The 26,192-nt window shown below is 41.5% G+C and overlaps 1 protein-coding gene across 1 annotated transcript in view; it reads right to left on the reverse strand.

The window, feature by feature from the left end:
* The window catches only part of LOC126470164 (intermembrane lipid transfer protein VPS13A-like), a 762,201-nt gene that overhangs the window by 554,085 nt on the left and 181,924 nt on the right, over positions 1-26,192 (reverse strand). Inside the window, exons 8-15 of the mRNA XM_050097791.1 lie at positions 21,024-21,152; positions 20,801-20,945; positions 20,492-20,708; positions 3,813-4,034; positions 3,558-3,670; positions 3,273-3,481; positions 3,023-3,189; positions 2,241-2,358 (exon numbers count right to left, since the gene is read on the reverse strand). Of these exons, the coding sequence (XP_049953748.1) occupies positions 2,241-2,358; positions 3,023-3,189; positions 3,273-3,481; positions 3,558-3,670; positions 3,813-4,034; positions 20,492-20,708; positions 20,801-20,945; positions 21,024-21,152 (1,320 nt within the window). The remainder of the gene's footprint in view (positions 1-2,240; positions 2,359-3,022; positions 3,190-3,272; positions 3,482-3,557; positions 3,671-3,812; positions 4,035-20,491; positions 20,709-20,800; positions 20,946-21,023; positions 21,153-26,192) is intronic.

Below are 26,192 nucleotides of genomic sequence, written 5' to 3' on the forward strand. Positions count from 1 at the left end.
GGTGGAAGTGTTGGGGAGGGGGGGGGGGGGGGGGGGGGGAGGATCCTCTGGAGGGTTGCAGAAGGCATCTGCCAGCGGTTTGTGATCAGTAAGAATGAAGAAAGGACGGCCCTCATTGTCAGTGTGGAAACGTTTGACAGTCTCGTACACTGCCAGAAGACCTTCATCAAAAGCAGAAAATTTTTTCTGTTCTGTAGACAGTTTTTTGGAGAAGAAATGAAGTGGTGAATGTGTGTTGCCTTTGCTCTGTAACACTACATTTTGCCAAGTTCAGAAAAAACTGCATTTCTGCACACCATCTAGAAATTCTGTCTAAGTCATCTTGTATACTCTTACAGTCACTCAACATGTAAGAGTCAGTATTTGTGACTTAGCATGTAGTCTTGACCCCATAATCATGGGATACCTTGATACATTTCTTGAATTACTCACTAATTCAAAATGTGAGCAGCTGGCTGCTATTCTGTTTGTGGGATATCAATCAAGCTAACTAAAATTTTTGTGAAGGTTATCGACATCATTTGTTCCCTACTGTTAGCTCACATCACATTTTACTTTTGTAGTTATCCTGAGTTTGAGTACATCAATCCACTGTAGCTTTAAGAACCCAGGTAAAGAATGAAGAACAACAGGTGTAGTTTTACCTCATGTTTTCCTTGTCTCTTCATCTAATGCCCTCTTCCCTTGCACCTTATCCCAGATGTCCACTTCCTTCCCTCCTTTTGCTCTTAGGCTAATTTTTGCGTGCTATTCCTTACACTGCCACATTATTCTATTACATCGATCTTCCATTTTCTCCCCATTCCAGACTAGGAAAACCAGTCTTGTAACATAAGAAAACAGCAATAGTAGGGTGCTGCTTGATACAGTCACATCAATTAAATATCTTAACATTGCATAACATATACATCATCCGCCCCCAGTAGCTGAATGGTGAGCATGACGGATTGTCAATCCTCTGGGCGTGGGTTCGATTCCTGGCTGTGTCAGGGAATTTTCTCTGCCCAGGGACTGGATGTTGTGCTGTCCTCATCATCATCCTCATCGACTGCAGGTCACCGGAGTGGCATCAAATTGAAAGACTGGCACCCAGCGAATGGCCTGCCCAGCAGGGGGCCCTAGCCATACGGGAGGGGGGGGGGGGGGGGGGCAAAAAAATAGCATATACATAATGGAATGAGCACATCAGGTTGGTAGTAGGGAGAGTGAACAGTAAACGTCATTTAATTGGGGGAATTTTGGGAAAGTGTAGCTCATCTATAAAGTAGGCGGCATATGGAATGCTAGTGTGACCCATTCTTGAATACTGTTCAAGTGTTTTGGATCCCCACCAGGTTGGATTAAAGGAAGACACTGAAGGAATTAAGAGGCATGCTGCTAGATTTGTTACAAGTAGGTTCGATCAGCATGCAAGTATTACAGAGATGCTTCATGAACTCAAATGGGAATCCATGAAGTGAATATGATGCTCTTTTTGTGAGGTACTGTTGTAGAATTTTAGAGAACTGACATTTGAGGGTGACTGCAGAATGATTCTACTGCCATGAACGTACATTCCATATAAGGCCCACACACATAAGATGCGAGAAATTAGACTCATATGGAGGCTTTAAGACAGTTTTTTTCACCCCTTGCTGTATTTGCAAGTGGAACAGGAAAGGAAATGTCTAGTAGTGATACATGGTACCCTTCATCATGCACCATATGGTGGCTTGTGGATTATGTACATATATAGGGATTTCAGATGAATGGTGAAATGATAATGGGAGAAATGAACAATGTTTTGACAACCATCTGAATTTTCACTAATGGGTGCAGTTACTGATGATACTACAGTATGCTTATTTCAGCACTGTGGGCTTCAACCAGTCCTCCAACGGCCTCCACAGCTTTACATACTAGTTTCACTTTACTAGACTTAATCTTACTAAGGTTTGTTGCTTGATGCTCGTGTTTTCATTGTTTCAATTCCTGGTCTGTCTGCAATGTTACACATTCCATATATGTCTTTTTATAACAATGTGATTTGTTTATAAACTGATGTGCATGTTTTGCTGCTTACTTTAGAACTCTTCAGTTATGATAGTCACTTGGAAAATCGGAAGATTCACAATATCATACAACTATGAGCACAGAACACACTACAGGGTGTAATCTTGGGCATTAATTAATGGTCATGTAAAAGGTGTTCAATATGAAAAACTATTTTTCAAACAAATGTGAATAACTATTTTTCTAACCTTGGTAACTGCCTATATTCCGGTTTTACACTATTGGAGAACACTATTTGGCAACGAATTTTAGGAATCAAATGGTAGTCTGTGTCTTGAAATTTCAGGGATTCTCTCCATTCTTCTCCTGAAAATAATACCAACAGAGATGTTCACTTAAGCTGATGTTGCAGTAGAAACAAATATACCAAGACAGTAAAGATGAAGAATTTTACAACACTCAACTATAAAAAGAAATCTTTGTGATATTAAAAGAGTACAGAGTGCTGTTGCATGACAACATTCTTGGCAATTTATAATTACTTTCAGACTCAAACAGCATTAGATGTACCAGTGTAACAATTTCATATGATTATAAACACGTAAGAGACAAATATTACTTTTACAAAATTGTTAAGGCTTTCGTGGCCACTTGTTGACAAACTGCCTATTGGCTTCTGTCTCAGGTTCTTCGGCCGACATTCATCTAATGATTTTTCTGACGCTTCGCCAGCCACTCGTGCTGGCGAAACGTCAGAAAAATCATTCGATGAACGTTGGCCAAAGAACCCGAGACAGAAGCCAATAGGCAGTTTGTCAAATATTACTTTTACTTAAATAATTGTGCAAAATAGTTATGAGTGCAAAAGTAAATATATTCATTTTCAATGGTATTTTGTAATTCATGAGGGTTAAGGGATATTCTGTGCTGACCAAAGAGCTTACCAGTCCAGAAATCTTCCCCCATTTTCAGAAGTCTTTTAGCTCCAATAGGCATTATGGTGATATGTATGCATACTTATTGTACTTACCTGAATCACAAAATAGCAGCTGTAGGTCACAAAAGTCTATATGGAGCCTATCATATAATCTTTCTTCTAGCTCCATCTGTGTTGCATCTTCTAACCCAGTAGTACTTGTTTGTAGATCACTCCTGACAGTAACACATCCCAGATCTATCACCATTACACTGCCCCCTCTGTCAAGGAAAAATATTACTTTTTGTAATTATCTGGGATAATAAACAAAGGGAAACTGAAACAGTGTTTTTAAAAAACTCACTTTTGTAATGATCCCATTTCAGGAATAACAATATATGGTCCCTTGATGTCCATAGTAATGCTGATTGTCTTTTGGCGGGCAACAGTATACAGAAATAATGGCTTTCCGGCCTGAACAATTTGTTCAATTTTTTGCTCCAAGTACAGAAGAACATCCTTCATACTAGATGATCTTGTTTGAAAGAAATTAATGAGCTCTGATACTGCATGCTAAAAATACACAGAAATTTCAGTTTAACCAATTGCACTGAAAAACTTATGAATAACTGATTACTATTTGTATTACCTCATGGTAAACAACTTCAACAGGCTCAACTGCTATTGAGAGTTCGAAGTCTGCTTCAACATTAGAAGGATTCTTTTCAAAATCTATTGAGAGGAAGTTCGAAGATGTGTTACCTAAAACAAGGCCTCATTTAGTCAAATTTAGCATACTGCAATGACTAATAACTGTTATATAACATATAATCAAAAATAGCAGAATAAAAGAAGCAGGTTACTTAGGTACTGCGTAAATAGCTTACAAGCTTATGGAACATACCTGTATGTACATTATCTGCAGAAACCATTGGAACAAGCTCATTCTCCAAGCTTGTACCTTCAACCACAAAACTTTCAATCCTCATGGAAATTTTGAAGGCCTTTGCTGATGGACGAGTTTCTAAGCTTGCCAGAAACTGTGTTAGTGTGACAACTACAATTTCCTTTCGGTGGTTGATCAAGCTCAGTGAGCAATTTGCTACTGTGAAGTTAAACTTGTGTTCTGAAAAACAAAACAGTTCAGAGCTACAGTGACTATTATGTTTGAATAATGTCTTAGAAAGTAGGAATTACATGTTTTGAATGCACTGAATTCATAAATTACTGCACAAATTCACAATTCTATTGTTCCACAACTTTAAAACTTCAGACTTTGTAAAAAGGATCCCACTATCTACTGGAATTCTAGTTTTGTTTCAAACTGTGGTAACATTTTCAGTGAGATATGAAATTATCATTATCTAACAGTGAAAACTAGAAGTTGAAATATCAACAATATTAGGAAAAGGATAGGATACTCACTATAAGGGTGAGATGTTGAGTTTCAGATAGGCACAATGAAAAGACTGTTACATATTTAGCTTTTGCCAAAAGCCTTCTTCAGAAAAGAAAACATAGACACATTCGGATGAGCAAGCACACATCATGCACAAAAGATCACCATCTCTGGCAGCCCAGACTGTAATGTAGTTGTCATGCTGAGTGGTTATCTGGAGTGGGATAGCACAGTGTGGGAGGGGGGGAGTGAAGAGCACTGTCTGGTGAAATATGCACAGATGAGATGAATACATTAGAAGACTGCCAGGCACAATGTTGCGAGGCTGTGGTGCAGGGAGGTGAGTGGGGCGGGTGGTGATGGTGGTGGAGGATTGGGGGGGGGGGGGGAGGTGGAATGGAAAAGGAGAGGAACAGGGAAGGGGAAATATGGGCAGGTGCATTAGCAGAGGGCTGCACAAAATGAGGGTGAGGGGACATGAACAGGGACGAGGTGACAGGACAGAGGTGGCAAAAACTGTTGGGTGGAGAGTGTGCAGACAGCAGCTTACTGTAGATTGAGGCTGGGATAATTTTGGGAGTGGAGAAAGTGTTTTAAGGATAACTCCCACTGGCGTAGTTCACAAAATCTGGTGGTGGAGGGGAGGATCCACACAGCCTGGGCAATGAAGCAGCCATGAAATCAAGCGTATTATGTGCAGCTGCATGTTGTGCCACAGATTGGTCTACCATGCTCTTGGCCACAGGTTGGTGGGGGCTATTCCTCCTGGTGGACAGATGACTGGCAGTCATACCAATAGAAAAAGCTGTGCAGTCATTGCAGAGATGGTATATGACATGGCTGCTTTCACAGGCAGCCTGGTCTCTGATAGGGTAGGATAAGCCTGTGACAGGACTGGAACAGAAAGTGCTGTGTGGGTGGATTGGGTAGATCTTGCACATGGGTCTTTCGCAGGTATATGATCCCAGTGGCAAGGGGTTGGGTTAAAAGAGTTCAACTTATGGGACTTAACTTCTGAGGTCATCAGTCCCCTAGAACTTAGAACCACTTAAACCTAACTAACCTAAGGACATGACACACATCTATGCTCGAGGCAGGATTCGAACGTGCGGCCATAGCAGTCCCACAGTTCCGGACTGTAGGGCCTAGAACCGTTCGGCCACCACGGCCGGCCCGCATCTCGTGGTCGTGCGGTAGCGTCCTCGCTTCCCACGCCCGGGTTCCCGGGTTCGGTTCCCGGCGGGGTTAGGGATTTTCTCTGCCTCGTGATGGCTGGGTGTTGTGCGCTGTCCTTAGGTTAGTTAGGTTTAAGTAGTTCTAAGTTCTAGGGGACTGATGACCATAGATGTTAAGTCCCATAGTGCTCAGAGCCATTTGAACCATTTGAACCACCACGGCCGGTGCAAGGGGTTGGGATTGGGAATAGCATAGTGTTGGACTGGGAGGCTGTGGAGGTTGGGTGGCTGACAGAATACCACTTTAGGAGGAGTGGGAAGGATATTGGGTAAGATGTCCCTCATTTCAGTGGATGATGATAGATAATCAAGAAAACCAATCTGTGGCACAGCCATAGGCACCAATATAGCACCCTCCTACACCAAACTGTTTATGGGCCATCTAGAGGATACATTCATAGCCTCCAAAAACCCCAAGCCCTTGGTCTGGTTCAGGCACATAGATGATATGTTCATGATCTGGACTCAGGATCAAGATACCCTATCCTTATTCCCTCACAACTTCATCACGTTCTCTCCCATCCACTTCACTTGGTCCTCCACAAACCCATGAGCCTACAGCACCTGCATTTCAACAGTTGTCATCCCTTTCACACCAAAAAATCCTTCCCATACATTCTGGCCATCTGGGGATGGCATATTTGCAGTGACAAGAACTCCCTTACCCAGTATGCTGAAGGTCTCACCAAGGCCTTCACAGACAGGTATTACACCCCACCAGACCTAGTCCACAAACAAATGTCCCGTGCCACATCTCACCATCCCCAAGAACCTTCATCACCCAATGCCACTCCAGACTGAAAAAACTGAAGCACATCCTTTGTCATGGCCTTGTTTATCTACCATCATGCTCTAAAATGAGGGACATCCTATCAAAGATCCTTCCCATCCTTCCTAAACTGATGTTCTGTTACCCACCCAACTTCTATAACTTCATGGTCCATCCTGGGTGCAAGACCTGTTCAGTCCACCCAACCTGCACTTCCTATTCCAGTCCTTTCACAGGCTTGTCCTACCCCATCAGAAGCCATGCCGCCTGTGAAAGCAGCCATGTCCTACACCATCTTTGCTGCAATCATTATACAGGTTTTTCTATTGGTATTGCCACCAAACAGCTGTCCATCAGGGTGAAAGACCAGCACCAAACTTTGGCCAAGAGTGTGGTAGACCACCCTGTGGCACAACATGCAATTGAAAATAACATACTTGATTTCAATGGATGCTTCACAACCCAGGCCATGTGGATGCTCTCCCCCAGCACCAACTTTTCTGAACTGTGCAAGTGGGAAACAAGTTCTCTGCTTCTGAAATTATCCCAAACTCATCCCATGGTAACATACTGCCCCCATACTCCATCTAACAGTTTCCACCACCTCTGTCCTATCACCTGCTCCCTGTTCATGTCCCTCACCCTCATTGTGTGCCACACTGTGCCAACACATCTGTCCACCTTTCCCTTTCCCTGCTGCTCTCCTTTTCCACCTCCCTGCCCCACAGCCTTCTGTCCAAATCACTTCTTCCATATTGATGTACTTCACCCTCATTGCGTGCTGCCCTCTACCAATGCACCAGCACATATTTCCCCTTCTCTGCTACTCTCCTTTTCCAACCCCACCCCCCTCCCTCCCCCCATCTCCTTGCACCACAGTCTCCTGAAGCTGCAATAGGCAGTCTACTCCACACACAGTTTACCGGACAGTGCTTTTCTCTCCCCTCACCTGCAGCTTGTTATCCCTCCCCCTTCCCTGCCTCCCCCGCCCCCATTTTCCCTGCCACAACAAGACAGTTGCATTCCAGTCCAAGCTACCAGAGGTGGCAGTCATTTGGGCCTTAGGTGAATTTGCTTATGTGAATGTGTGTGAATTTTCTTTAATTATGAAGGCTTTGACCGAAAGTTAAATGTGTAACAGTTTTTCCATGATACCCGTCTGCAACTCAACATGACGTCTTTACAGTGAGAATCAATCTACCCTTTTTCTAATAGTGTTCAATTACCATTATCTGTTGTTTAAAACTAGTCACTGGAGCAACTTTTTGCAGTATACACAGATGCCATAATCCATATGCTTTAAAGTGTACTTCATACAAGCAGTTGCTCCATGTGCAAATGGAATACATGAATTGTAATACAATATAATTATGAATGTGCCAATTACTGTTGCAGAAATACATAGCTCACTCACAGCAACAATCTGGAAAAGAAATACTGCTACTTACCAAATAGAAGAGGCACAGTCACAGACTGATAGAATGGAAATGAATGCCAGAAATATTTCAGCTTTAGGACATAGTCCTTCTTCAGAAGAAGAAAATACACACACATTCACACAAGCACAACTCACACACATATGATCACAGACACTGAGGCTTGACTGTGACTTTGTATGTTGTGAGCAGCAATCTAGATAGGATGGGTAGTGGGGGGAAGCAAGACATGGGGTGGAAAGGGGGAGGGATATCAGGGTAGATGGAGGAAGATGCTAGCACTGCCTGTTGGACAATGCAGGGATGTGGAGGGAACAGGAGAGGGCTGCTAGGTGCAGCATCTGAGGGCTGTGCCAGTGGGAGTTGGAGAGGAAAAAGGGGGAGAAAACTGGATAGAAGTAGAGAAGGGAAAGGTTAATGTAGAGGCACTCCAAGGATAGAAGGCACTGTAGTGGGTGGGAGCTTGGAAGGGGAATGGCAGTTGATGGACAAAGTCTAGTGAAGATTGTGGCCAGGAGGGGATGTGATGGGTGGGGAGGGATTACAAAAGAGTTCAGGCAAGTTGGTGTTGCTGGGTGGAATCCAGGTGTCACAGACTGTGAAGCAATCATCTAAGTGAAGCATATTATGCTGGCTGGCATGTTCAGCAACTGGGTAGCCCAGCTGTCTCTTGGCCACAGCTTGGCAGTGACCATTCATGTGGACAGATAGAATGTTAGTTTTTATGTCCAAGCAGAATGTGGCACAGTGGATACAACTAAGTTAATAGATCACATGGTTGCTTTTACAGGTGACCCTGCCTTTGATGGGGCAGGAGACGCCTGTGACAGGATTGGAGCACATGGTAATGGGATGATGTATGGGACAGGTCTTGCATCTAGCTCTATTGTGGGGATATGAGACATGAGTCAAGGGGTTGGGAGCAGTGATGGAGTAGGGGCAGACAAGGAAATACTGTATGTTGGGTGGGCAATGGAATTTCACTGTGGGATGGATGGGGAGGATATTTCACATTTCAGGGCATGTTGTGAGGTAGTCAAAACCCTGGTGGAAAATGTGATTCAGTTGTTCCAGTCCTTGGTGGTACTGAGTCATGACAGGAGTGCTCCCATGTGGCCAGACAGAGGGTATGTGGGGAGTGGTAGGCGACTGGTAAGACAAGATAAGAGAGACCTGTTTCTGAAGAAGATTAGGAAGGTAATTTTGGTCTGTGAAGGTTTCAGTGAGACCCCTGGCATATCTGGAAAGTGACTGCTCATCGCTACAAATGCAATGACCATGAATGGCTAGGCTGTATGGAAGGACTACTTGGTATGGGTTGGGTGGCAGCTGTCAAAGTGTAGGTATTGACAATTATTGGTGGGTTTGATGTGGACAGAAGTACTGGTGTAGCCATCCTCGAAGTGGAGGTCGACATGAAGGAAGGTGTCTTTTTGAGCTGATAAGGACCAGGTGAAGCTAATGGGGGGGGAGGGGGGGGGGAAGTGTTGAGGTTCTTTGAGAATGTGGATAGGGTTTCCTCAACCTAGATTCAGATCATGAAGATGTCATCAGTGAATCTGGACCAGGTGACAGCTTTGGGGTTCTGAGTGATTAAGAAGGATTCCTCTAGATGGCTAATGGATAGAATAACATGCGGTGGTGCCATGTGGGTACCCACTGCTGTACCATGGATTTGTTTGTAGATGATGTCTTCAAAGAAGAAGTAATTGTGGGTAAGGATATAGTTATGCATGGTGACTAACAAGGAAGTTATAGATTTGGAGGCAGTCAGGCATTCAGGTGTTCAGTAGCAGCAATGCTTTGTACAGAGGAAGGTGGAATCAACAGTGATTGAACAGGGTGCCAAGTGGTAAAGGAACAAGAACTGTTGAGACTCTGTAGAGGAAATTGTTGGTGTCTTTTATATAGGAGGGTAGGTTGTGAGTAACAGGCTGCAAGCACTATACCACATTCTAATGACAACTAATAAGCTGTCTGTCTGCATGAATGCTTGATCGTGCAGGCAGAAACTCTCTCTACAACATATCGTTGTTCTCATAGCCCCCACGGCCATGATCTTCACTAGTCCTTGTCCTCCACCTGCCTATCAATTTCTCTAATCCACCTGCCTGTCACCTTCCCTAATCCAACTCCAGCTCCAGTTCCAACTCCAGCTCCAGTTCCAACTCCAGCTCCAACTCCTGACCATGCACTTACAATGTCCTCTCTCCTCACCCTTTTTCCTTCCTGTCCCCCCTCCCCGCACCACCCTATCCTTTGGCACAGCCCTATGATGTTGCACCTAGCAGATGCTTCAGGAACTCAAATGGGAATCCCTGGAGAAAAGGTGATGCTCTTTTCAAGGAACATTATTGAGAACATTTAGAGAAATGGAATTTAAAGCTGACTACAGGACAATTCCATTGTCTCCAACACACATTGCACATATAGACAACAAAGATAAGATATGAGAAATTGAGGCTCACATAGGGGTATACAGACAGTCATTTTTCCCCTACTCTATTTACGAGTGAAACAGGAAAGGAAATTACTAGTAGTAGTACAGGGTGCCCTCTGCCACAAAGTGTACGGTGGCTTGCAGAGTATCTGTGTTGATGTATATTATTAAATTTAATAGATTTCAGTGGTGTTTCGTGCTGTTTGTGGCAAAATAACGATTTTACTAAACTTTTGGAAATGTTCACTCACTGTTTTTTAGAGTTTTCTGTGTCTTGAAGTTTTTAGTAAATTTTGTGCTTTAGTTTTCAGCTGACATTTCTTATTGTTTCTAGTGAAATGTATCAGTAAAATTTTCATTCACTGTTTTAACTTCATTGAGTGTTCCAGTGGCCACTTCAATTTTTGGTTTTAGCTAATAATTTTGTGAAGTTTTGTTGGTATTGGTATAGTTGTGGTTTAGTAGTATTAATAAAAGTAGTTGCTTTCTTAGTAAAGAGAGAATTCTGACTGCTATTGTAAGTTCTACGAATAGTTCTGTTAGTGTAACTGAACTTAGGTAAGGTAGACACATAGGTTGTTCAGTAACTGTAAAATTTCACCATGAGTGAGAAGTGTTGGCTCTGTCCTAGGTTTGTGAGTAGTGAGTTGCGGTGTGGGATTTGTTCAAAGTATTTTCATTGGGGGGGAATGCAACGGGGAAGCCAGTGGGCATTCCAGTGAGATCCTCTCCTGGAAATGCAGAATCTGTAGTAGAAATACACTCCTGGAAATTGAAATAAGAACACTGTGAATTCATTGTCCCAGGAAGGGGAAACTTTATTGACACATTCCTGGGGTCAGATACATCACATGATCACACTGACAGAACCACAGGCACATAGACACAGGCAACAGAGCATGCACAATGTCGGCACTAGTACAGTGTATATCCACCTTTCGCAGCAATTCAGGCTGCTATTCTCCCATGGAGACGATCGTAGAGATACTGGATGTAGTCCTGTGGAACGGCTTGCCATGCCATTTCCACCTGGCGCCTCAGTTGGACCAGCGTTCGTGCTGGACGTGCAGACCGCGTGAGACGACGCTTCATCCAGTCCCAAAATGCTCAATGGGGGACAGATCCGGAGATCTTGCTGGCCAGGGTAGTTGACTTACACCTTCTAGAGCACGTTGGGTGGCACGGGATACATGCGGACATGCATTGCCCTGTTGGAACAGCAAGTTCCCTTGCCGGTCTAGGAATGGTAGAACGATGGGTTCGATGACGGATGGATGTACCGTGCACTATTCAGTGTCCCCTCGACGATCACTAGTGGTGTATGGCCAGTGTAGGAGATCGCTCCCCACACCATGATGCCGGGTGTTGGCCCTGTGTGCCTCGGTCGTATGCAGTCCTGATTGTGGCGCTCACCTGCATGGCGCCAAACACGCATACGTCCATCATTGGCACCAAGGCAGAAGCTACTCTCATCGCTGAAGACGACACGTCTCCATTCGTCCCTCCATTCACGCCTGTCGCGACACCACTGGAGGCGGGCTGCACAATGTTGGGGCGTGAGCGGAAGACGGCCTAACGGTGTGCGGGACCGTACCCCAGCTTCATGGAGACGGTTGTGAATGGTCCTCGCCGATACCCCAGGAGTAACAGTGTCCCTAATTTGCTGGGAAGTGGCGGTGCGGTCCCCTACGGCACTGCGTAGGATCCTACGGTCTTGGCGTGCATCCGTGCATCGCTGCGGTCCGGTCCCAGGTCGACGGGCACGTGCACCTTCCGCCGACCACTGGTGACAACATCGATGTACAGTGGAGACCTCACGCCCCATGTGTTGAGCAATTCGGCGGTACGTCCACCCGGCCTCCCGCATGCCCACTATACGCCCTCGCTCAAAGTCCGTCAACTGCACATACGGTTCACGTCCATGCTGTCGCGGCATGCTACCAGTGTTAAAGACTGCGATGGAGCTCCGTATGCCACGGCAAACTGGCTGACACTGACGGCGGCGGTGCACAAATGCTGCGCAGCTAGCGCCATTTGACGGCCAACACCGCGGTTCCTGGTGTGTCCGCTGTGCCGTGCGTGTGATCATTGCTTGTACAGCCCTCTCGCAGTGTCCGGAGTAAGTATGGTGGGTCTGACACACCGGTGTCAATGTGTTCTTTTTTCCATTTTCAGGAGTGTAAGTTGAAAAAGGAGCAGGAGCATATGATCTATGCCCTTCAGGGGCAGTTACAATAAGCAAAGGAGAAATTAGATAGGTTGAGGAGGGTGAATGGTGCTGGGGAATTGAAACTGGCACTTGGCAAGAAAGCAGCTAGGAGGAGGAGGTATTCAGATGGAAGCACTTTGCTTATACAGGGTGTTACAAAAAGGTACGGCCAAACTTTCAGGAGACATTCCTCACACACAAAGAAAGAAAATATGTTATGTAGACATGTGTCTGGAAACGCTTACTTTCCATATTAGAGCTCATTTTATTACTTCTCTTCAAATCACATTAATCATGGAATGGAAACACACAGCAACAGAACGTACCAGTGTGACTTCAAACACTTTGTTACAGGAAATGTTCAAAATGTCCTCCGTTAGCGAGGATACATGCATCCACATCACATGGAATCCCTGATGTGCTGATGCAGTCCTGGAGAATGGCGTATTGTATCACAGCCGTCCACAATACGAGCACGAAGAGTCTCTACATTTGGTACCGGGGTTGCGTAGACAAGAGCTTTCAAATGCCCCCATAAATGAAAGTCAAGAGGGTTGAGGTCAGGAGAGCGTGGAGGCCATGGAATTGGTCCACCTCTACCAATCAATCGGTCACCGAATCCGTTGTTGAGAAGCGTACGAACACACTTCGACTGAAATGTGCAGGAGCTCCATCGTGCATGAACCACATGTTGTGTCGTACTTGTAAAGGCACATGTTCTAGCAGCACAGGTAGAGTATCCCGTATGAAATCATGATAACGTGCTCCATTGAGAATAGGTGGGCGAAACTAAAATGAGCTCTAACATGGAAATTAAGCATGTCCAGACACATGTCTACATAACAACTTTTCTTTATTTGTGTGTGAGGAATGTTTCCTGAAAGTTTGGCGGTACCTTTTTGTAACACCCTGTATGTAATAGATCTGACCAAATGTCAGAGTTGAGTGGAGAGGAGTCTCATGTACATGTAGGTATAGGAAACATGCAGCAGTCCTCAGCAGTTAGGAAGCCTAAGTCAGTTGCAAACTCTAACATAAAGAAGAAGGTTCTGCTGCTAGGTAGTTCGCACAGTAGAGGTGTGGACCAACAGTTGCAGGAAGCATTGTGGGTGAGTATCAGGTCACCAGCATTGTGAAGCCTATTGCAGGGTTGGCTCAGGTGACTGACAACATAGGGGAGTTATGTAGGAATTTTATGAAGGAGGATCAGGTAGTGATAGTGGGTGGAACAGGGAATAGTCTTGATAGGGATGGGAAATATGATATAGGTGATGACCTGGTAAAGATAGCTACTCAAACTGGCAGCACTAACGTGCATTTCATGCAACTGTTTCAGCATCATGAACAGCCTCATCTTAATACAGCTTTAAGTGTATTTACATCGAGCTGGAGAGGACACTGATGGCAGAGGGCATGGGTCACATTGCAGTGGTGCCAGTTGAGTCTATCAGTAGATCAGGTTTCACTAGGCACGGCCTGCACCTCAATTAGGTGTGGGAAGGGGAGGCCAGTGGTGGACAGTGGTGGGATAACTCATGGGACAATTCCTGTAGTAGTTGGTGTTAAAACGGCACCATTTTTAGATGGAAGTCAGCTGATAGGTATAACTGCTTAAAGGAAGTCCCTCTAACTAAGGGCTCACCTTCAGAGGACGTCATGTTTCCAAGTAGAGAAGGAAATAGCATATTTCATCAAAATATAAGAGGTATTAGAGATAAAGTTAGCGAATTGCTTATAGATGTTGCCTATGGCATTATTGGTATATCAGAGCATCACTTAAATAATATGACAGTTCAGAGGCTTCCTTTATCAGGATATAGATTAGCTGGCTGTTTCTGAAGGAGTTCCTTGCAGGGTGGGGGAGTGACCATTTATGTAAACAACAGTACTCCATTTGAGTCCATAGACATATCATGGCACTGCACTGAACAGACATTTGAATGTTGTGCAGGGGCAGTTGAATTTAGTGAAACTAAACTTCCAATAGTTGTTGTTTATAGGTCCCCTAACTCTGACTTCAGGGCATTTCTGTTCAAGCTAGAGAGGGTTCTTGATTCATTTTATAGAAGGTACCAGAACTTAGTTATTTGTGGTGACTTTGATACTAATTTTGTACATGATTGTGCAAGAGAAAGGATGTTGGTAGATCTCCTAAATTCATATGATCTGATGCAGACTGTGTTTTTTCCAGCTACGGTGCAGGGGAACAGTAGCACACCCATAGACAGTATTTTTATTCCTTCTTCCTTACTAGATGGGCATTCTGTTAGTAAAAGGGTGAATGGTCTTTCAGACCATGATGCCCAAATTTTAACATTAAAAGGCTTTTGAACTCAAATAAATGTCACATATAATTACAAATTATGTAGCAATAGATTTTTAAACCTTGTCAAGAAACAAGAGTGGCAGGATTTTTACAGTGCCGATAACATAGATGACACATATAATGCTTTCCTTAACACATTTCTCATGCTCTTTGAGAGCAGTAAAAGGCAGCCCAGGTGGCTGACTAGTGGGATAATGATATCAAAATGTTAGAAGTAGTCACAAACAAGCTACAGTAACCCATTACAAACAGTACTGTAAGGTGCTTAAAATGTTATTGGGAAGGCAAAGAGTATGTGGTACACAAATAGAATAGCTAATTCACAGGATAAAATCAAAACCATATGGTCAGTTGTGAAGGAAGCGTCTGGTCAACAGCACAATGTCGATGATATAGAGTCAGTTCATAGTAAAAATATTTCTGTTACTGATAGATCAGATATATGTACAGTATTTAACAATCATTTTCTGAGCATTGCTGGTGAATTACACAAAAACTTAGTTTCTACAGGGAATTATATAACTCTCTTGGCATATGCCTTTCCAAGATTGATGTCAGAAATACTCCTCTGTCACACAGACAAGAGGGAGATTGAGTCGGTAATCAAATCACTAAAGACTAAGGGACTCTCATCATATGATGGACTGCCTATCAGAGTATTTAAGAATTGTGCAGAACATGTTAGCCCTGTATTTAGTTATATTTGTAATTTTTCCTTTAGGAATGGTCATTTCCCTGAACAATTAAAGTACTCAGTAGTAAAACTGCTTTGTAAAAATCGAGAAAGGGATAATGCAGACAATTTTAGGCCTATTTCTATTCCATAAGTGTTTGCAAAAGTTACTGAAAAGGCTGTGTATGTAAGGTTAACTGATTGTTTTATATCACACAATTTGCTATCAAATGTACAGTTTGACTTTATAAGTCATTTAACAACCGAAAATACTATATTCTCTTTTCTCTGTGAGGTACTGGATGGGTTAAACAAAAAGTTTTGAATGCTAGGGATGTTTTTTGATTTAACTAAGGTGTTTGATTGTGTTCACAAAATATTGCTCCAGAAGTTGGACCATTACGGAATATGCAAAGTAGACCACAATTGGTTCACCTCTTACTTTAGCAACAGACAGCAAAAGGTCATTATTCACAGTGTTGAGAATGGCTGTGGTGTTGGGTCTGAGTTGGGTACAGTCAAATAGGGAGTGCCCCAGGGATCAGTGTTGAGGCCACTCCTGTTCCTTATTTATATAAATGATATGGCGTCTAGTATTACGGGTAACTCTCAAATATTTCTGTTTGCTGATGACACTAGCTTGGTAGTAAAGGACACAGTGTGCAACATTACCTCGGTTTCAAATAGTGGAGTTCATGACATAAGTTCATGGCTTGTAGAAAACAAACTAATGCTAGATCACAGTAAGACTCATTTTTTACAGTTTCTAACACACAATTCAACAAAACCAAACATTTTAACTTCACAGAATGGACACATGATTAGTGAAACTAGACAGTTCAAATTTCTAGGTGTTCAGATAGATAGTAAACTGACATGGAAAGCACATATTTAGGATCTTGTTCGAAGACTTAATGCTGATATTTTTACTATTCGAACGGTATCTGAAGTAAGTGATCATTTGACACAAAAATTAGTCAACTTTGTTTATTTTCATTTGCTAATGTCATACGGTATTATATTTTGGGGTAACTCTTTCCATTCTAAAAGGATATTTTTGGCTCAGAAACAGGTTGTTTGGGCAATAAGTGGTATAAGTTCACAAACCTCCTGTCGACCCCTGTTCACGAATCAGGGTATTTTGACACTAGCCTCTCAATACATACATTCCTTACTTTCATTTCTTGTTGACATTATTAGCTTATTCCCAAGAACAAGCAGCTTTCACTCAGTTAATACTTGGCAGATATCAAACCTGCATTTGGATCGGACTTAACTCTTGTGCAGAAAGGTGTGGATTATACTGCTGCACCCATTTTCAATAAACTACCACAAGAATTCAAAACTCTTAGCAGTAATCAACACACTTTCAAATCAAAACTGAAGAGTTTCCTCGTGGGTCATTCCTTCTACTCTTTTGAGGAGCTCCTTGAAAAATTAAGCTGATTCTTGTTGCATTGTTGATTGCGTTTACTTAATCTTATGGCTTGACTTTTTCGGGTTCATAAACATTTTATTTTTATCTGTTATTACTTTTATTTTGTAACTTCATGTACTGACACATTCCATGACCTTGAACTTGGTGTGTAAATAAAAATAAATAAATAAAATAAAATAAAAAATAAAAATTCCTACACACTACAACAGACAACAATAGCATCTTCCTCCATGCCTGTTCTGCTATCCACCTCCCTCCCCAGCCAACACATATTCCTTAACCCCCAATACTCATCCAGCAACATTGCTGCTCACATCAAATGCAGTTGCAGCCAGGCCTTAGTGCCCCAAGATGGCAGTGACCATGTGCCACTGTGGTGTGTGTGTGTTTTCTATTCCTGAAGAAGGAGTTTGTCTGATAGCTGAAATATGTCTAGCATTCTTTTTCATTGTGCCTGCCCGTGACTCAACAGTTCATATTCCATCCTGGATTTTCTGTTGCTTGTGCACAGAATGATATCATTCCTAAGCCAATCAGAATAACATGGAGCATCATTAAGGTATCTGAATCACTGAAGCAAATCAAAGTAATGTCTTTCCAACATCCATTATATTGGTTAATACACAGCAAGTTAAATTCCCAAGTATCACCATAGAAATATGGAACTGCTACTAACAGCCATGTTAGTATGCCAGGGTATGTCAGCACCACTTCCGAACAAAGTCTACAGTGTCCTAGTGCACAATATAAAAGCATTTTATGCCACACAGACTGTGAACTGGCCCTCCATACACAATATGAACAATAGCAATAGTATTTCCAGTTACAATATCGAAATTCATTAATGTTGTATTTATTCCTTTAACAGATAGGTACAAGGAAAGGAAGAAATTAACTCTACTCCTCAAACAGTCTGGCCTGGTGATGAAAGAGCAACACAGTAAGTATGCATCACTTTCTCCGTACAATACTGGTAACTTAGCATATGCCAAATATATTTGTTTTTCAGTCAGAGTATCTCCCAGTTGAGAGCTACATGCAGAGGTAATGAAAACTGAAATGTTTTATGTAGAGAGAAACTTAAAATTACTTAAACAAAACACTAAAAACAACAGACAACACCCAACTATATATCACCACATTCTTTGTTGCCACAAATTGGCAAAATATGAAGCAGATACACTATTTATACCACCATTTCTAACTTAGTTATGACAAATGCACTCACAGCTGCCCATGATATCCCCAGAAAATGCATGTTAAAATATATATTTTGAAACATTCCATGTTCATGGAATGAGGGCTTTTTCACAGGTGGTATTTGAGTTTCTGGTGATATTAGTTTTGTGGCTATTAGATCATGGTCCATTTCAACCTCCAATGCTGGAGACATCATCAGGGGCAATAACAACTCAGAAAGAGTTACAATCTCAAACAAGCTCAGCAAGTTTGAACTGTTTATACATTTACAGACAACAGTCAGTTTGTGATGTCATCAGGCTGCTGCTTAAGATGTCAAAGTCATGCCATTGCATACTATGGGATTAAATTAGGCAAGTTTTGGGCCTTAGTACTACATAAAGCTAGATAGTGGTTTGAAGATGTCACAAACTGACCGTTTCTTGGAAATGTATAAACAGTTTGGCTTGCTGAGCTTGTTTGAGACTGTAACTCCTCCTGAGTAGTAAAGCAATGTGTTCTGAAAACCATAGTAGGGACAATTGGCATGTATGGTTACTTAATGAAAGTAACAGGTAATTAGGTGATATCCTTTTTGAAGAACACTATTGAGAGAATTCAGAGAACAGGTATTTAAATCTGACTGCAGTACGAATCTTCCATTGCCAACATACATTTTGAGTAAGGACCACAAAATTAGGCACATATGGAGGCTTATAGATAGTTGTTTTTCCCTTACTCCGTATGTGAGTAGAACAGGGAAGGGATTGATTAGTAGTGGTAGAGCGTACCCTCCACCATGCACCCTATGGTGGCTTGCAGAAAAAGTATACAGATGTAGAATTCTGGTCCTATATACTCCAGATTTATCCTCAACAACTGAAATTAGCAAAAAAGTTACAAAAGCTTTCCTGGATAAACAAATTACAAAAGAAAAACAGAAAGCACACCAAAAAGGGCTACTAGTTTACCCAGTATTTCAAGACGCAGCATCTTATCTACAGCTACTGCAATAAATTCTTATATGACAAACAAGCAGTTAGGTGCTGTTTGTTATCTTGTTGAAACAGTTATTCTATTGTGTAATGTCTTACAAAATTGTGGGCGACTATAAATTAAAAATTTGAAATAAAGCCTTTGAAAGAATACAATAAATTTACAGTTTCATATCCTGCTGACAGTGACATGATTAGGGATGGAGCTGTTACTACTGAAAATAAAAATAAAAAGTGTATTGTAATGTCTGTGTAATGTGAATTTTCATATCTTTGTTATGAAAGTGCAATGGAATCTTTGGACTGGGGTCATGCGACTGTATCATGGATTAGTCAATAATGAAAGGAAGTGGCAACACCCACTACAGGAGCAGAAATAGTATTATAAAGTGAAGGAGCAAACACATTGTTCTGGCTGAAAAGGCTTCTGTATGAACTGATTGGAACTTCCAAACAAGTGACTCCACTTGCACACTATGTTGACAATGCAAGTACAGTGAAGCTGTCTAAAAATCCAATGAGTCATCAAAAATCAAGCATATAGAAGTCCATCACTTCTACATCAGGGAAATATTCTTGAATGGGGACCTTGAATTAGAACAAGCTCATGGGACTAACCAGTTAGCTGATCTTTTAACAAAACCATTGGAATCAGTCTGACTCATGGTGCTGTGTGACTGAATTAGAGTGATGCAAGTGCAATGGAATCTTTGGTCTGGTAAAACAGAAAGTGTTGATACTATGTTGTGAGTGTAACTGTGAAGACCCTTGTTTGGTGAATCTTTTGTAGTCTGCTGAAATAAATAATTTTGACAGGAGCAAAGGCTCAGATTAGACAAGTACAGAACAAAACATCAGTGACAACTGTTTTGAAGGAAGCGTTCCAGCACAAAAATGAAATAATTTAGGTTGATTGTGGAAAACCTAAATCAGCATGACCAAATGGGGATTTGTGTCTCGGTCTTCATAAATGTGATTTTAGAGTGTTAATTTCTGTGCCACCTCACTTGGTACAAAGACCTTGAAGTCACTGCCTTAATCATATGATATTAGTTTACATCTGTGTGAGATTGCTCTTTTCAAAAGGAATGATATTAACATTACATGTCAATGCAAGGAAGCAGAAGAAACTAACAGAAAATAGTGCATGTCCAGAAGCTAGACCAATAATAAGAAGAACAGCAAAAAGTAAGAAAAACTGTGGGAAGGAAAACTGTAAATAAAAAATGAATTACAGCTGTACAACATACTGAAAAGAAAATGATGATGAGGAAACAAAAGACTACAAATCCTTTCACAGACACACAGATCTCCATGCATTTTCCCTTGAAACTACAATATGGTACAGGCAAATATTTAGAGTATAGTACTTTTTTATAAATTGAGAGATTTAAATAAGAAATGGTACATTTAACATTAAAATATGTAAATAATAATACTTGATTGTTAAATGAACCAGGCAACTGGAATGTAAATCTGTTTACCTATGTACTGCTTTGGCTTGTCCATTTTCATTGCTCCTTCAACAAAACCAATTGTCTCACAAATTTTCTTCTTTTCTGGGGAAGAAAGTTGAGCCCACAGACCTCGTTCTTTTTCAGAAAGAATAAGAAACTCCACAGTGCTTTCTTCTCTTGTTATTCCCCACCAGTCAACAGTACTCTCTCTCACATGTATACGTTCTGGATTTTCACGGTGAAGCTAAATAAACAGACATAAATAATATTAACCAGTCTTCAAGAACTGTAAATACTCACAGTTACTCAAAATAACCCACGGCAGTGTTACATTACCTCTAGTTTGGCATGCTCTCTTGCAACAATTATATGCAAGATGGTGAGCCTATCTTCTAGTTGCTGCAGATCAAGTTTCAGTTCGGTGTCATTTGGACTGAACAGTGCTTTTTTGTATGCATCTTTGTATTTCAAATAATATTCCCTGAATGAAAAATCAGATGTTAATAAAAAATTATGCAAAAGAATAACTAAAATTACAAAACTTGCGTTCTGTGCTGACCTGTGCTTTTTAATGTTGGTCCAAGTGTAAGGTCTCACTCTCTGTTCCAGTACAGAGTTGTACGCGTACTTCCACCATTTTGAACTATTAGAAATAACTGGTACTCCTGGGTGAAATTGTCTGTATTTCCTAATAAATAAATTTGTATTATTGATATGAGATATAGTATGAAAATGGAAAAAGGATTAAGACACTGAACAATCACTCACCTACAGATGACAGAAAGAGGGGGATAAAGGGGGGGGGGGAGAGAGAGAGAGAGAGAGAGAGAGAGAGAGAGAGAGAGAGAGAGAGAGAAAGCGAAAGAAAGAGAGAGAGAGAGAGAGAGAGAGAGAGAGAGAGAGAGAGAGAGACTAGCTAATGAGAAAAATACTAAATGCTTGAAAGATTATGTAGTTTTTGCATCTGTTGCAGATGTCTATGCACCAGCAAACTATCATCTACAGGTATTCATTTCACATTTCTCATTTTTCCTTGTTAAAATGATTTATAAACAAGGCGTGAGTTTATGTTGTCAACTAATCTAAAAAAAAACTGTGATGTAAGACATATTTATGGAGAATGGGTGGTCACAGTACATGAAAATGAAGTTTGTAAAGCCTTTACCATTTTAAATGCTGGAATAGTCATGAGCAATGTTTATTTTCAGTATTACTCTGTGAAACTAGTGTTAAAAAAATAGTGATCCATAGGTGTATCTGGACTCTGCTCCAGCTGTTACGCTTTACTGTATAATCAGAGTGCTTAAGTTCCAAACTGTAAGACTGTACAGCCAAGCAGCAGCAGAAACCAGGTCTTGGTCACCATTTGGTGAAATTTCTGTAAGAGTTATTCATGTCCTACAAAGATGCACTCCTGCATAAATACATAAATAATGCAGTGTAAGTGAATTTTCAGTTTGCTCATTCAAAGCAGATGAACATGGACACAAAACAGCAAAGTGACCAGTCAGTCACAAGTTTGATCTTCACAAATGGCTGTACTCATCAGCATTGTCCCTAAAACTGAGTTTTCTTTGGTCCTTCTTATCCACTTTGGCTTTATTCTCATCTTTTCATTTACTCACTCATTCATACTGCACGTTCTGTAAACAAAATCATGCAGAATAGCCATTAGGGCTACAGAAAGAGTCAAGTTCTGTATTGATATTCAGAAGTAGTTACTGCATGCTACTTCTCTGAAGTATACTTGTAACAAATTATTACTATCAGTAATCTACTCAGAATGATGATTAAGGAAGTTATTTTCGATTATTTTATACATGTATATTATGAGAGAGACAATACCTTAAAAAAGCTACTACTCCTTCCCTTACACTACTCACTTCCTCTTTTTATCTAAAATTTCAAACTCTACATGTAGTTTTACACTGTACACTATCAGCTGTCTGTAAACAGGCTAAGACAAGATCTGTTCAATACAAGCATTAGATATTTAATGACAGACTGAAACTGTGTGCACAATGGGACTTGAAACTGGTACCTTTTCTTTTCATGTGCAAGTGCTCTACCAATGTATCTATCGAAACATGACTCATGACACACACTCACAGCTGTACTTCTGACAATACCTCTTCTCTCACCTTACAAATTTAACAGAAGTTCTCCTACCTATCTTGCAGGGCTAGCACTCATGAAAGATATGACCAGAAAAAGATTTCCTTGACAACACCTGACAGTTTCTAAAAATTCAAAGTTATGCTATCTGAACCATGTAATGCTCCAGTCAAGTTCAAGCATATGATGGACAAATTGCTTCAGCAATACCTTAAATGGATGTCCTATCTTTGCTATCTGGATGACAATGTCTTTAAAAAAATAAAAATTAAAATTAAAAAAAGAAATTGAAGAACATCTAAGCCACTTGACAACCAGGTTGTAGTGTATTCAGACCACAGGCCTTCATATGAACCCAATAAGGAGCCTCTGAATTGCCTAAGAAATAAAAGCCATGGGATATCTAGTTAATGGTGATGGAGTGAATCCCATTCTAGAGAAAATAAGAACAGTCACAGATTTTCCAACTCCTCAACACATTCATGAAGTGAGAAGTTTTCTCAAATGTGCTTGTATTACCAACGATTCATAAAGGACTTCTGTACCAAGGTTCATGATTTTAAAGAACTACTGCAGGGAGATTTTAGTGTCATTGTTGGATTCAGAGATCAATATTAGTTTGAACGCACCAGTGATGGTCATCCAGAATTGTTTCTTTTCACAGTCACATCAAAGGCAGTGTGGCCTTCACACCTACTGGCAAGACTCTCTGGCAGCATAAACTAGGAGGAAAATGCACATTTCCTTGTTCAAGTTACTAGGTTGCTCTTGGTTATTTATCTTTGGTTTGCTATTCCAGTTTAGTTTGTACGATGTTGACGATTCTTGATTTTCACATCTTTGGTTACTCTTAGTTTGTTCTTTTGGATTTATATATGGTTTTCACCATTGTCCTCTCGGTCCTTTCTGCTACTTGCTGCTTATCAGAAACCACCAAGTGACAGTCCCACACTTGAGTAGTGCATTATTACAGTGGTGATGAGGCTGACTCTTGCATGTGAATAAGCTCATAACAATGGATTCAAAGTTTCTGGATCTTTGCAGCACCAAATAATGCTGCAGGAACAACAGCAGAAACAAATGTGGCTGCAACAATGACAGCATTAGGAACAGATATGATTGCAACAACAACTACAGCAGGAGCAGATTCAGAAGCTGATCCGAATTGTTAGCATGCAGCCAGTGAGATGAGCAACTGTGCGGCAGCCCTCGCCCCTGGAACAGTAGAATTCTACAAATTGTGCAGTTTGCTGAGTGAGCATTTCTGCCACCAAACACATTTTTTGGCAGTGAGATTGCAATTTAATCAATTCAGGATGCATATGTATATATGCCCTGGACAGTGGACATGAAAGGGCTCACTCAGTAATTCAAGTTTGAATGTACTAACTGAGGTGTCTCATATGCTGACTGTTTAATCAGAGACATAGGTGTCAGATTAACATCAGGCAAGGAGGTCCAGACTAGTGTTTTGGAACTGTCCGGCTCCAACAATACTGAAAAGAGTCTGAGGTGTCTGCAGCAGCTCAAAATGCGTTTATAGATAGCAGACAGCTCAGCTGTCTGCCATGATCCAACTAGTTGGTCCCCTACAGGACCAGATTAAGGCCCAAGTGACAAAAGCCACTGCTTGGACACCAAGTTAGAAAGGGTGCCACAACTGAATATTTCTTTACATAATGTATCACAATTAGTAGCAGCCACTTGGGATGCCAAGATGAAAGGGGTGCCAGCAGTGTCCACGTGCAATATTTGTATACGGTGTTCATCACAATTAGTTGCAGAAACTGACATGAGTGAAAGTTTATGACGGAACAGGGGGTGAGGGGAGGTGGCACCACACAGCATCATTTGAAAGAAAAATGTTCCTGAACTGAGCATGGTACCCTGGATGACACTCAGGGTGTGATTCCTGCGTAAGGAAGCATTTATTTCTCCCAAGTAGATTTCAGTAGACCTAGTAAACAGATGTAAGCAAACTAGGTGCCTGGAAGTAGCTCATATTCCTTAAATAATACGATAAGCTCCGCCTCTGGATCGGAAATTTTACTGGGAATGATATGTAGAGACAGACAGCGTAAGCTTTCTGTATCGGTGGTAGATCACAAAGAGGCCACATCACTTCAGCGTCGGACTGGCCCCAGTTGATGCCTAAGTCTTGTCCAGACAGCTGGATGCGCCACAAGCGTCAACAGTGTCCACATCTTTTCGACACATGCTACACATGTCTCAAGTAAGGGCCCTTGGCAATAATGTGACAGAGAAAAACAACATGGTGGGCTGATGTTAGACAATACATCATGGACTGATGTGTCACTGTCCGCCGATGCACTATGGACGACAGATCCTGACCAGGCCTGAGTGTTCGCTGTAACTTGTGTTGCAAAAGATTCCCTTGAGATGGCAAATTACTGTATGGGCAAAATACAACAACGTGGATCACCGAATCTCTTTGTTGGTTTAAGTTCACTGTCAGCTGTAAACATTTTTGGTTTAGATACATTCGCCACATTTGCTTCCCAAGTATTGCATGAAGTGAACCTGGTGTCAGCTCTGTACCATTCCAGGATCTAAAATGGTAATTAAAGAATTATCAGTGGTTATTATAATCAACACTGGGTAGGGCTAAATTAGATGAAGACCATATATTACTCAAGCAGTCCACGCTGCCAAAATTTTGTATTGCACAGCCAATCTCGTTCCAAATGCGAGACACATTAAAGCCCAAATCAGACAGGTTACAGGAACTGGGGGTATATGCGCCATTCACATAGTCAGTGGGTGAATCTCATGGTGGTCGTAAATGAAGCTAATGGGTCTATAATTATTCTCAGTGATTTCATTGTCACAGTTAACGTAAAAAGTGAGATCGACATTTACCCAATCCTCAGCCAGAGCATCTCTCAGCATAGTTGGCAGGGGGCATGCTTTTCAAAACTTGACTTGAAGTGTGTCTACTTGCACTTACTTCTAGACGCAGACATCCAGAAAATCGGGTAATAAATACGCCTTTTGAAAGGTATCCATGCAATAGATTATCATTTGGGGTCACAAAAGTACCAGGAACTTTCCGAAGATACACATAACAACTAACCCAAGATAGGTATTATGAAGTGTGTCAACTATTTGGATGACGTTTGGGTGATGAGTGCTACCAAGAAACAACGCATACAAAACTTTTAGATACACTTTCGGTAGCTGCCTGAGTATGGGCTCCATTGTAACCAGCAGAAATGCAAGTTCTTTGCACAGCCCATGCAGTATTTGCCGCATATGTTAGGCAGAAGAGATATCACAGTGATGACAGAGCACTTTGATGCTATTGAGAAGTTGTTGTCGCCAATAAAACTTAAAGGAATTGTAGTCTTTTCTGGAGAATGTGAAATATTACGCAAAATTCATTCTCTAGGCAGCAAACCTCATGAATTTATTGAACCATTTGAGGAATAAGGGGGTTCCGTTCATTTAGTCTCACGAATCTCACAAAGCATTCTTGCAGTTTAAATAAACAAAGGAAGTTCGCCTCGTCCTTAGCAACGTTCAAACAGGGCACGCTCCTAACCCTTGACAATTGCATCACAATAATGGCCTGAAGCCATCCTGGTGCATTAGA

This window comes from Schistocerca serialis, chromosome 3 (genome assembly GCF_023864345.2).
Source record: "Schistocerca serialis cubense isolate TAMUIC-IGC-003099 chromosome 3, iqSchSeri2.2, whole genome shotgun sequence".
In the NCBI taxonomy this organism is placed as follows: Eukaryota; Metazoa; Arthropoda; class Insecta; order Orthoptera; family Acrididae; genus Schistocerca; species Schistocerca serialis.